This window comes from Phymastichus coffea, unplaced genomic scaffold (genome assembly GCF_024137745.1).
Source record: "Phymastichus coffea isolate CEN01 unplaced genomic scaffold, Cenicafe_Pcof_1.1 PCOF00044, whole genome shotgun sequence".
Classification (NCBI taxonomy): Eukaryota; Metazoa; Arthropoda; class Insecta; order Hymenoptera; family Eulophidae; genus Phymastichus; species Phymastichus coffea.
Genome location: NW_026706855.1, coordinates 1,648,489 through 1,661,980, shown reverse-complemented (window position 1 = coordinate 1,661,980; position 13,492 = coordinate 1,648,489). Strand labels below are relative to the sequence as shown.

Genomic DNA, 13,492 nt, shown 5'->3' with positions numbered 1-13,492 from the left:
TCTCCAGAAGATTTAATTTACCATATAAGTCAATCTATATGACGCTATTAATAAATTTTATATAAAAAAATTCTTTAAATATACATAGTTAATCATTTTCTCAATTCTTGATTTTGCCAAATCTTTCATGTGTAATATGTATTATCGCGTGAGCTGTGACAATGAATTGAAAATAAAGACTTTTTCTAAGTATAGTACTTTTTCGTTTTCTTTAACTGTTATATAAAGAGTATTTACATGTAAATATAAGTATAAACTTGTAATGATGGTAATGAGTTAATGAAACTAAGTAAATTCATAAATATATTTCAAATAGTTGTGGAATTTTTTGTTAAATTTTATTTTCTCAGTGTTCCAGTCGTTGATTGATAAAAATTATTAATTACTACATGAGAGCTTTTCTAAATTTATATTGTTGAACAGCATACATTTCTCATTATTTAAAAAAAGTCCCCTTTATTCAAGGACTCAGTATTTAATTGATGAAAACAGGGTCCGAAATTCATTCATTGTACAACAGCTCAAATATTTAAAATATTAGCTTAGTAAATGTTTTACATAGAATAAACACCTTTTTACACGCATACAACGTTCATAAACTAAAAAGTAAATCGTTATACTAAAACAAATATACAAACTTTAAACTCTTTGAATTTCAAAGAGTTTTACATCTGTATCGTACCAAATAGGAGGTTCAATATTACGTAAATAGATAACACCCCACATGTATGTTCTGAACCACGCAGTTGTACCAGCATTCGCTTGGTATCGGCGTATAAGAATCGGATGTGGTACAGGTAATAATCCAACAAGTGTTCCATGTTGTAGAAACTTTAAAATTTCACTTTCGTCTGTTAAGCCTCTGTAAAAAGATTATTTCATTTAAAACATTACGGTGATTTTCGAGATATAATTATAAATGTTTTACATACTTATCAATACAGATTTTCTCAACTTGAGGTACTAAAACTTGTAATAATCGCATAATCGTTTGTAACGGCAGTTTACTTTTCCATTGATAGACCCATTCAGCTGTTGGTATCCATTGATTCACACTGTTTATAGAATTGGATTGTTCGGTAACGCGTATTCCTCCTTTCTAAATTCAGTAAAGAATAGTAAAATATGATAAGTTTGTCAATTGTCAATGTGTACCGAAATCATAAGACTGATACTAACAGTCACAATAGATTCATTTTTTGCTCCTATAGCTTGATTACTTGGTGCATCTGCACTTGCAGTACTTGGTTTATTAACATCTACATCAGACGTGGGACTTAGTGGATGAGCTGATTCTTTTTCGGTCATTTTTTCAATTCCAGGTGTTTCTAATAAAGTTGCTTTGAGGGTTCCAGGCTCGGCAGGTTGCGCGGGATGTGAACCCTCCATGGCAGCTTCATTTACATTTTCTGTAGATGTGGTTGATGGCATATGCTTTCTTTGCCTTTTACTAAGAGATTTTGCAATTGTGTTGCAGTCACTTGGCAAATTAGCTAATGCATGAAAAACTTGCCTTTTTCTTATTATTGTATAAACTAAATTACTGTTTCCATCAAATTGATACTGAAATTGATATACAAAAATTGTAATAAAAGGTGTTAAAAAATTCCATAGTTTTTAAAAACATAAAAACTTACCTGAATAATGTTATTAAATATTTCCAGTAAAAAAAATACCAAATGATGATTAGTTGGAGCAGAAAATAAAAACCATGGAGTACTAAAAGCTTCCAATAAATGCAGAAGTTTTGTACTAGCAACCATTGATAATGTTTTTAGATAAGGTGAAACATTGACTAAAATAGTTAACAGACAATCAAACAAAGGCTGCAGTCTTTGATGGCCTGTTGTGATTATTTTGTGAAATACTGTAACCAGTAGATCAGCATGAGTCCCTGTAAAAATGTCCGATAAATGTTGTATCTAGATAATTATCTATGTGATTCTTAGCAATATAAGTACCTGTAAAGACTGGAATATCCATAGGGACAGTGGCAGTATATGGTTTATTTAATCGTACACCAAAATTACGTTCTCCACTCAATAAAAGTAGAATAAATACGCCAATATGCATTAAACCCACCCTTGCTATCAGTTCAATAAAAAATTAAATTAATACCTTTACCATACATTTTATTACACAAATATATATTCTTTTACTTACATTGATCAGCTCTGGAGTCGTTTAGATGATAAAGTATGGGGACCAATACTTCAAGTACATCTGAACTTTTCAGTACATAATATAAAAACTTTTTATTATAATCGCATAATTTCCAAAAGAATACAAGTTGTTCTTGATGAAAATGTACTTTCTTGGTAGAATTGGGCAAGTAAGTCTGTGTTAATGGATTATTTAACAATCTTGTGATGCCTTTCAAGACAAACTGAAAATCTTCATCTCTATGTATTCGGCTTAAATAATTAATGAATAAGTTATCCACAACAGCACCCTCCTCAACAGTTGCTCCACAACTTGTGTCATGGTCAAGAGTAACTATCAGAATTTGTAGTGCAACTTCTACTAAAGGTTCTAATGAGTCAGTGAACAATAAGTGATTGTAAGGGACTCCAAAACCCACTGGGTCATAAGCACATACTGTATTTAGTAGAGATGTGAACATTGGTAGAGCATGTCTGCAAAAATTTGATTTATTATTGAAAAACTATTTGCATATCTGTAAATAAAATAATTGTTAAACTTATAGTCTACCTATTTTCAGAGCTAGTTAAATATTGTATCCATTTATTTGGAGCTACTGATATATCGATCGGAGGATTATACATTGTCTCACTGAAGCATGTTAACAATACTTTCAATAATTCAGTCCTATTAGAATCTAACACTGGGTTCCTTGGTTGAGATTGAGCGAAACCAACACCAGCTTCCCATATATATTCACAACTATCAATTGATTGTAATTCTTCTGCTTTCTCCTTAAAGCATACATTTGTTTGGATAAATTTATTAAAACATCGAATATAACTATCTTAAAATACAATACTTACTGGTCCAGATTTTCTATTTGCAACAACAGTGAAGTCAGGACAAAATAGCAAATCCTAAAATATAAAATAAATAAATTAATAAAATTTTATATTCATCAATGTACTATAAATATTAAATTACATACACATATTGCATTAAGTAAGGAATGTGCTAATGGTACACTTTCATCATTTTCTTTTCCAGGCAAACTGGACCAGAAAAATCCTTTCCACTCAGAATCTTCAAAAATATAAGGCAATAACCTTGTCAACAGTCGACAACAATTTAAAACAGTTTGTTGTTCACTTTGAGTCCTACAACTACTATCAACAGCCTTCACTAATTTCTCTACAGCTTTGTAGCATAGCATTGCTAAATTCGAGGGACAATCTTGTCGAAGAGTACGAATTTCTAAAGCTGGTATCAAAGTAAATACATCCTGCACACTAGATACGTTCTCTGACCAAAATTGATCCCAAAATACATCATCAGATGCATCAATTACCTGAAAAATAAAAATCAAATAATAAGTTGTTGCAGCAAAAGCGTTGACCTACTTTTAAAATATTTTTTCTATATGAACCATAATAATAACGATTTATTAACATTTATTAATGTGACTGTATCACATTTTCCACATTAAGTTGAACAAATAAACTAGATGTTAGTATGACATATTGATTGAAATTAATATATGAGAAGGAAGGTTACTTGTAAACAATAAGTCGTCACAACTCACTTGTGTTTTAGACATCAGCTGTACAACAGCTTTCCGAAAGTTCATCTTTGTATCTGCATTTCCCATCTTTTTCTCGAGTAATGCACGAAGCTCGCTGATTCAACTAAAAACTATAAAATCGTGCCGTTTGGCATTCTCACAACGTGTTAATACACAATACGTCTTAATACATAATAGACAGTACGTCTAGAACATCGAGACGACCCTGGCAGAAAAATGATTGATTTAAAAAAAAAAAAAATATACCATTAGCTTCGTCTTAATTTGTACCACTCGAAAATTGCTTTTTTGGAATTTGTACCCCCCAAAATGTTAAAAAAAAGCGAAAAAAACGATATTTCGGAAAACTCATACTCCTGGCAGAAAAATGATAAATATCTTAAAAGAAAAAAATACCACTAGTTTCCTTTTAATTTGTACCATCAAAAAAATGCTTTTTTGGAATTTGTACCCTCTCTAAAAATAGAGAAAAAAAAGATTTTCGTACGGTAGATTAGCAATTCAAATTAACGTATTACTGCGCATGCGCGGCGGAAAATCTATCTTCCTGCAGAAAAATATGCGATTTTGAAACAAAAAAATATGAATGCCTTCTTCTTAATTTGTACCGTCTAAAAAATACATAAAACTAATTTGTACCCCTGTAGAATTTGAATTATACAGCGTTTTCATAGAAACACAGTAAAATGCAAAAGTTAACGAAAATGGATAAAAAAAATTATAGAAAAACTGCGCGTGGTTAACAAAGATAGCAAAAGTTATTTATAACTCCCCATAATTTCATTTTCATTGATAAAAAAATTATCAAAGTTGATCACTCACAGATCATCTGCGTGGAGTTTTAATAAAGTTTTTAGAGAAATAAATCTGTTCAATTGTTAGCAAAAATCTCGCGCAGTTTTTCTATCCAATCAAAATATTATTATAACCATCCGTTAAAGAATATAAATATTATTTATCACTAAAGTCATGCACCTGAGAGTTCAGTCGGTAACATAGATCTGTACACTTTTAATATGCATTATGACGGCACGCCGTGACGAGCACGCGCGTGCCAGGGGGCCTATTCTGAAAAAAAATTTTAGCACATGTCATAAGCATTTATCACATCTAAAGTGATTAATTCTGTGGTAAACTGAAATGATAAACTGATTTACCACAAAATTTTTTTTCAGAATAGGCCCCCAGACCGTACCGGCACGCTGTGTTATCTGTGAATGTATCCCGACCTTAGGACTTTGTATATTAACATGTCTAATTAAAATTTAGAGTGTAAAAATTACTATAAAACTATTTTCAGTTGGTAAAATTTAAGGAAAAGCAAGAAATTTATTTGTTTCTTAAGAAATAAAAGATTTTTTCTGTAAAATTTATCAGTATTACAATTGTACAAAAAACATTGTATTATTCAAATTCTACAGGGGTACAAATATTAGTTTTATGTATTTTTTAGATGGTATAAATTAAGAAGAAGGCATTCATATTTTTTTTTCAAAATCGCATATTTTTCTGCAGGAAGATAGTTTGACTACAGGCGCGTCGTTGGCGCATGCGTAAATTGCTACGAGGAGTCTTGAGAAAAGGTTTGGTCGCAGTGTAAGCTAAGCCAGGCTCACGCTCGGGCGGTCGGTAAAGAAGGAAGCGTTTCGTCCCGATGTTACCGACTGAACTCGTCAGTGAGGCTCGACGGCCGGTAACATCTGCCTCATACGCTCGAAGTGCACAAGTCGCTATGCGGACTTATTATATATATTTAGGGAGCGTATTTCTTGCCGCTCGTGGCTGGCCGATGCCATTTCGATGTGGATGAGCGAATCATGAGACCGCCACAATAGATTTTCCGCCGCGCATGCGCAGTAATACGTTAACTTGAATTGCTAATCTACCGTACGAAAATCTTTTTTTTCTCTATTTTTAGAGGTTACAAATTCCAAAAAAGCATTTCTCTGATGGTACAAATTAAAATGAAACTAGTGGTATTTTTTTTAAGATATCAATCATTTTTCCGCCAGGAGTATGAGTTTTCCAAAATATCGTTCTTTTCGTTTTATTTTAAAATTGGGGGGGGGGGGGGTGTTTACAAATTCCAAAATAGCAATTTTCGGGTGGTACAAATTAAGACGAAGCTAATGGTATATATTTTTTTTAATCAATCATTTTATAAAGCCATTTTAAGTTAAAAATAAAGATATTAGATAAATTATATACTAGGAAAAATACTTAATTAATTAATAAATTATTTTTGCTTTACTTGAGTCAACAATCTGTCAGTATAAAATCGCAGGTAACACTACTTTCATTGACTTATAACGTCATTCTCATGTTTCTAAAGTCGTGAAAGTTTTTTTATCAATTAAACCAAACGCTATATATTGTTAATCTTAAAATAATACTCTTTTTTGTATGAAATGATTATTCACAACCATTATTATTATTATTATTGATTGTCATAGAACCAACTATCTCTAAAACATATTTTTAATAATACCAATTATAATTTAAAAACTTACAAATAATATTGATGATAGAAATATTATAACACTATCAGGTTTTCTTATTACGACTTGTAGTAAAATAACTAATTTTAGTATTGTTAAGATTCTAAAATAAATTAATAAATTATAATAAAACAAATGGAAACAAAAAAATATAAAATGAAGCCAATGTTTTTTACAGAGTTTATTTTGCTCTTATTGAGAATAACGTAATGTATATATGAAATTATTTACTGAATATTATATACATATATAGTACATTATATAAATGTTTAAAATTCACAATTTGTTTTTAAATTCTTCATTCACAAATTTATGTGCAAGTTACTTTTCACCTAAGTAATATATAAAAATAAAAATCATCTCTATAAAATATAATTGTATCACATTGAAAAATATTGATTATTAACAAAATATTGCTGAAGCGATGCTATATTAATTTCATTGCAAAACAAAAAAAAATTCAGCTTAATAATAAATTACATATCCAGCATGTGTAACAATCATAAAAGTAACTCAAACTAAAAAAATCTAATAGGATTTTTCTGAAAAATATTTAAGATTCTAAACACTAATCATATATTAATGATCATTTCTATCTCAAAATGTTTGATTTTCTTTTTGTACAAAATTTCAAACTCTAATGACTAATTACTTTTGGCTTATGAGCACCTTGTGTGATCTGATCAATTTCTGTTCAAATTTGATGAACAATAACTTTATTTTTTTTTTATCAAGATGCTCAATATATTAACAAATTTTCAATAATTTGAGCTAATTACAGTTGAAAGTTGACGTGAGATCTGAATTAGCAATTCATTTTCATTTATCGCATATTGTAAAAAGAAAATTCAAAGAATAACTGGTACACAACATTTAAAAATGAGCTCTTATGTAAACCCATTCATGAAATAATTTATAAATAATTAATGTTCTTGAATGATTATGTAATCGAATATCACACGTGTAGTACCGGAGTTTCAGAAAGAGAATGTGTGCGATTGAATCTGCGATTTCTTAGTGAGCTTATTGATTCTATGAGGTTCGCTCTTTTGCTAAAAAAGTTCACAATTGGTTCGCCATTCAAAGCTGACGCTAGAAACTGCTCCACAGTAATCGACCAGTTAGGTTCTGAAGCTGAAGGTGTTGTAGGATTACCATTACTATCAGGCGTCTGAAAAAATATTGTATTGAATTTTCAATAAACGCTAACATAAAAAAAGACATTTTTAAAACGTATAAGCAATGACCATGATGGAAACAACTTTAGCTGCCGATGCTGCAGCTAAACTATCTTCGGATTCTTCTCTATCCACGTAAAATCTTTTGCTGACATCACCTAATTGTAGTAGTAACGTCCCTAAAAAGGAAAATTGGAAAATGTGTTACTTCAATAAAAGCATACATTGATTAACATGGTTTTTAAAACTTACCTATTTCAGCTATACAATGATATGTCTCTTGATCCTCGGGTTGAGCAGAAAACATGTCGTACAAAGTTTTCCATAAAGCTATAAAATGAGGTTGGGACATTTTTGGCACAGTTTTTAAATCTAACGGACTATCCCTGGACGCAATCATGGAGCGTAAGCTACCCATGCTTTGTTCCTCCCAAGACTGATCACCTGCGTGGCTGTTTGTGCTCGTTGACCGAGATAGGGTATTGATAGGTTCTTCCGCGAGACTAACTGGTACTTCTAAAGAATTTTGTTCCATACTATCAAAGAAATCCGTTGCTTCGGCGGCTACTTCAGCACCGTCTGCAAAATGATGTATACTTGATTCTCCTAATTTATAAGCTTGGCAATTTTCGAAATAAGATGAAAGTTTCCTACCTGATTGAGATGGAGATTCGAAATCGACTGGAGTCAAAAGAGGTGGTAAATGAAGCGTATACAACAGTTTTAATCTTTGAGAAGAGTCGACAGTAGCCGTCATTGCAATTGCTTGCACAAGTTCCTTAAAATTCAACAGACTATCATGATTGCGATCCATTAACTGTGAAATTAAAAAACCTATTAATATCAACACAGTGATCCTTAAGATTTCTTGTGAAAAGAAAAGTGTTACTCGAAATAGTCTTGCAGCAAGTGATTCAGCTTGCGTACATTTGCCCCACGGTGACAAACCAGCGAATAATATTCTAAAAAGCTCGTAATCAACCTTATACACTTCGTAAGGAGGTTGCGTTGGATCATATCGATCAGTTTCGGGTTTTCTTTGACTCATCAATTCTTCTCTTACTAAATTTATTAATTCCTAACAAATAAAATATTTATACAAATGCAAACTCACTAAAAGTTTTTATTATACAAAAATATATCAAACCTGTAATTCTTCTGTTGTCATCAACTTTTCATTGATGACACTTCTTATGATATTCTTCTCTATACCTTCTTCCAGACTTTGAACTACTCTAAGACGATGTTTTAAACGAAGTCTTTCAATTCCGCCTATTGTGAGAGATCCATATCGAGAATATGATTCGTAGATCAACGTTTGAATAGAAATACTCTAAAAACAAATACATAAGAAAATTCGGTTATTAAAAATAAATTTTCGCATAAATGACTTCCTATAATAAAATTATTGAAACATACCTTGTTGGGCAGCACACTATCTACCGGCCTTGGTAATACTGGACCTTCATCATTAAATACTCCTCCAAGATAATCAGTTAATAGCTGCATAGCTTCACCATCGTCGTGACACTTTAATAATTTTTCTTGATTCCATTCTAGTACTGTTAAAGCCACCTAATCAAAGTCAATTTTAGTATAGTAAGTTACAAATAAATAATTTGAGATATAATCAAATTTTATTTCACAAACCTGGAAAATAACTTTTGCTCCATCATAAAAGAAGCAATCCATAATGTCAACAGCACTACTAGTTGGCATGACGCTTAAGAATATTGTCAAAAACCAAGACAGAGAAATGACTCTGATCAAGCCAAGATCTTTCAACTTATTGTACAAGGTAGGTAAATGCTCAGCAGCTAGTTCTTCTAAAAGACCTTGATCTACAAGTGCACCAACTACTCGACGATCGTAGTAGTCTGGTAATAGTAATTCGCAAACATTGCACAATTGCCAAAATGCCGCCTCTTCTGAGCAATATATAAGTAGAACTGATGCTACAATATTCATTGCTTGACAGTAACCTTCAAAGTATTTTGTAATTAATTACAACTTATTTTTTTAAATCTGTAAAAAATGTATTCAGAGCCTACCTATTTGGGGATTTCTAAAAGCATATGCTGAAAGAACACGTCTCAAAGCACTGATTCCGGTTTCTGATTGGAAAGCAGGATGCTCTGGTAAAGATCTATGTAGATCTCTTTCGATTTCTTCATTGGCTTGACACGATTTTCCTATCGATTGATCGACAAGTGATTTATATAATCCAGGATTCATTGCCATTTCATTTAAGGCACCTAAAAATAGAAAATTTGAATTTTTCTTTCTTCTATAATAAATAAATTTAAAAAATATTTCGCAATATTCTTTCGGAAAAATTGAATATTAACCGGAAAATGTCAGCCAAACTTCTCCACGAAGATTTTGCGGTATTCCAGCAATGACGAGTTTTGCAGTTTCAACAGTTCTGTAAATCGTCATTCCTCTTCCGTATTCAGCAAAGTGCGTTTCCCATTGTTTTTCTTTTGCAATTTGTTTAGCAGCAGCTTCATCGCTTAGTGGCGCCTTGAACATTTTCATCAGTGGAGGCTGAGACTTCCAAAGTTCTGCAGCTTTTCCGTCTTTTGATTGATTCCCTACGCTTTCTACCGGAGTACTACAATTTGATAGTTAAGTTTAAAATTATAAAAGCAGTGGTAATAAGCTTTTTAAATGTAAAAGTCTTACACTAAAGCAATATTTGTTTTCGCAAGTAATTCCGATATTTTTTTAACTACAAAATCTCTATCGTGTATTTGTGCAAAAAGAAACGAGGCTCTCGCAGTTGTCACTAATATCGCTTTATCAACAGAACTATTTGATGCTTGATTATCTGGTGTTTCAATAAGCCTTACCTCTCTGAACGGTATAACTAAACTAACTAAATTCCTTACCTAAAAAGTAAAAAACTTATAGAATCAAGTGTGACAAATACATAAATAACTAATTCAACTAACTCTACTCTCAAAACACAAATAATTTTGTGACAGATATATTTTTCCCCAATTATGTCTCTTATTGTACGGTGTCCATAATGTTGCATCAACGCAACCATCTAATTTCTCACTTCCTGGCAACCTGAATTGAAGCCTGTATGCTTCAGAGTGTGCACGTGCATCAAGATCTCGTTTCAAAAACGAAGGTTTTTTAGGCACATTCTTACTGTAAATAACATAATTATGCACATTAATTAAATAAATCTACATTTAATGCAAATTATTTTGATAACTTTTACCTTAATTTATTAAGAAGATCTCTATCTTCATTGAAACCACTTTTTTCGTCTATGAGTCTAAAACAAATTTTATCTATTTTAGTAACACAATATAATTAAGATTTACTAATGTAACAAATGTACCGTTTCATCGCGAGATTCGTCAACTGCTCCATTAATGAGTACGTTTCAGATTTGTGAAGAAACATTGAAAAGTAATGCTAAAAATTAAAAAAATATGTTAATTTTGCGTGACAATTTAAAACTTTCATAAAATAATATGCAGTATACAGACCTCTTTATTATCACGCGTCACTATACGAATACTGTCAGGGAATACAAGGGAATTTGTTTTTTCCAGCTCTAAAATATCTGCCCATCTGATAACCAATTTTGTTTCCTTTGACAGAATATAAGCATAAAAACGCATATGATTTACAGATAAATACAACCATCCTTGCCTTGGTATTTTTGTCTTCCAATAACTGAAATAAATACAACATTTATATAAAATAAATCTATTTCAATAATAAGCCTTCCACAAATTAAAAGGATAAATATTATGTTACCTGCAAGAATAATAATTTACAAGTTTATCATCCTTGGGCACATTGAAAAGCTGATGGAATTTGAATGAAACTCTTTTAAAAGACTGTGAATCTTCATCTATAAAGAAAAAAAGATGCATAAAACGTGAAATTCAAATTAAATTATTTCAGCGTGATTTACACTTTTGAGAAAACATACCATCAACAAGCTTGTTCTCTGATACATTATTTGCTATAATCGACTGTATTTTGCAACACACAAAATCTGTAATTTCTTCTTCAGTATCAAAAGATTGTAGGGTGGTTGTCAAATTTATGTGAAGCCATTCCCAATCTCTCACTATATCTGAATGTGTCAAGGAACATGCCACCACTGTAAAAATAAAAATTTATAAAAATCCAATAAAAACTATGATATTCTTAAAAAGATGAAAATAAGCAATGGTTTATAAGTAAAGATAGAAAACAGACGCCGTTGTACATATCTGCAAATGTATACACAGCTGCTATTTCTTTCTTCCAGAGGGAATAGTTATCAGTATTGTTTGTTATCAGTGATAAATTTCTGTGGTTTATTAATGGTAATTGTATGCTAGATGAAAGCAATGAACTTTCTTTTAAACTGTTATTGATAAAAACAAATTCACTTACTCCAATATACTTCGGATGATGGTGTTTGATGTAGTATTCTGAAAGGTGGTGGTTTTGTGTCAAATACACTGTCGAGTGTTCCAACAAGAATGGAAGTGAGGCCTTTAATTTTTCCATGACCTTTTCTACGTTGCCTTACAAAGTAGGTAGTAGCTTCTTCTGTAATCCTGTGAATCACAAGATAATTGCACGTAAAAAAATTTTCATTTATAGATAGTAATACTCATTTCATCTATGGATAACGATTTAGGTATTTACTTATAAAAAGAATGGAAGTTCGATGAGCACAAAAACTCTACTATCATTCAAAGTTAAACTTTACAAAAGTAACAGTGGTAACACTTGTGCAAATGACCAGGTTAAGGTAAGTAAGATACTGCACAAGAGCAAGAACAATGAAAGTGTTCTCTTATGTTACGGGAAAGTGAGCGTTTAATAAAAATATGGCACTAAGAAGCTAGTAAAGCTAAGTAGATATTGTAAACTCAGTAAATATTGCATTGATTAATTGAAAAAGCTATAGACGATAAGCGAATAGTAGAGTATTATTATCTATTGAATTGAATCAGAAGCACAAGAAACCGTGGGGATCATAGTGATCTATATGTGCTCCTTCTGCCATGATCAACGCAAAAAATTACGAGATAAAACCGACAGTTAGCCATTATGGCAACAACACTATTAACCAACTCTAAATTTCCTGTTGTTTTGCATGTAATACGTAAAACACTCGCACTGCAAGCACGGAGAATCCAATAAACTCAAGAATAAAAGGAAACAGCTGATCGGTAAATTGCGCAGCGGCGTACAGGCCAATATAAACAAACGCAAAGGATTCAGAACTAAACGTCGGCCAAAAGGTACTAATCAGTATTAATTCCGTTTTACCAGAAAGTATTGGCCAACAAGACCTCCTCCGGCTTAACCCACATGATATTCCAGCCTTGTTCAGGGCATATGGCGAGCTAAGAGCGCCACAGCCACCTAAGCCTCGCCCTCTTGTGTGCTCGGGAAGAAATTTATACTTTAGCAAAACTTTTGCTGTGCTCCTGAGCGCGAGTGCGTGTAGAAACAATAAAAGAAGTGAACGAAGCGAGCAAGCGAGTGTAAGCTCGAATAAGTGACGGATAGTACACGGAGAGCGACGCGCGCTCTCTCCGCCGACTGAGTGACTGAGTGAGTAGGCGACGAGATCTGTTTCACAAACGGCTGCTGCTGCCCCGTCGCGTCAACTGAACGTATCTGTTGTGTCTGTGAATTACGCGACTGTGTAGGAAGATGAATGTTTATTTTCATGATAAGAGCAGTAAATGGCTCTGTTGATGGAAAAATCAGCCGACCAGCCGGAGCGTTGACAGAGTGACAGAGATTAGGTGAACCCCTAATAATCTTTGGCGTCAGATATAACTAGCCTCTAAGATTCATTACTATATTCATACAAGGATTTGCCCCCTATCATTTACGTTGAAATAAATTTAGAAGCAACTGGCTAGTTCACTTCTGTTTTTGAGACTTTTGAAGAATTATTAAATTGCTAAAAAAAGATATTTTAACTCTTCCTTCTAGATTTTCAGCTTTAATCAGTTTTATATTCAAATCTTAAAATAAATAAAAAGAAATTATGTAATCAAAAGGCATAATTTTTAGTCAATGCGTAAATTGCGTCAAACCATTTTTGA

The 13,492-nt window shown here is 32.1% G+C and overlaps 2 protein-coding genes across 5 annotated transcripts; both read right to left on the bottom strand.

The window, feature by feature from the left end:
• Nucleotides 1–639: 639 nt before the first annotated feature.
• LOC131664511 (protein HID1) lies at nt 640–3,870 on the bottom strand. Of its 2 annotated transcripts, none has more exons than XM_058935671.1 (10): nt 3,728–3,870; nt 3,134–3,493; nt 3,009–3,062; nt 2,713–2,936; nt 2,164–2,636; nt 1,962–2,087; nt 1,638–1,894; nt 1,180–1,563; nt 933–1,099; nt 640–862 (listed from the first exon to the last, which is right to left on the bottom strand). In XM_058935671.1, exons 1-10 carry the CDS (start codon nt 3,791–3,793, stop codon nt 640–642), a joined length of 2,334 nt encoding a protein of 777 aa, XP_058791654.1. In that variant the 5' UTR covers nt 3,794–3,870. The 2 variants fall into 2 exon arrangements, with proteins under 2 accessions (XP_058791654.1, XP_058791655.1); XM_058935672.1 differs by having other exon boundaries at nt 2,713–2,933.
• Nucleotides 3,871–6,510: 2,640 nt separating this feature from the next.
• LOC131664439 (TBC1 domain family member 9) lies at nt 6,511–12,961 on the bottom strand. Of its 3 annotated transcripts, none has more exons than XM_058935522.1 (19): nt 12,702–12,961; nt 11,814–11,980; nt 11,362–11,535; nt 11,184–11,280; nt 10,910–11,099; nt 10,759–10,835; nt 10,636–10,692; nt 10,358–10,562; nt 10,089–10,294; nt 9,752–10,017; nt 9,455–9,658; nt 9,054–9,385; nt 8,823–8,978; nt 8,551–8,736; nt 8,293–8,481; nt 8,058–8,220; nt 7,656–7,970; nt 7,473–7,582; nt 6,511–7,396 (listed from the first exon to the last, which is right to left on the bottom strand). In XM_058935522.1, exons 1-19 carry the CDS (start codon nt 12,743–12,745, stop codon nt 7,181–7,183), a joined length of 3,354 nt encoding a protein of 1,117 aa, XP_058791505.1. In that variant the 5' UTR covers nt 12,746–12,961; the 3' UTR covers nt 6,511–7,180. The 3 variants fall into 3 exon arrangements, with proteins under 3 accessions (XP_058791505.1, XP_058791506.1, XP_058791504.1); XM_058935523.1 differs by having other exon boundaries at nt 7,656–7,967; XM_058935521.1 differs by having other exon boundaries at nt 6,512–7,396; nt 7,656–7,982.
• Between the last annotated feature and the right edge of the window lie 531 nt (nt 12,962–13,492).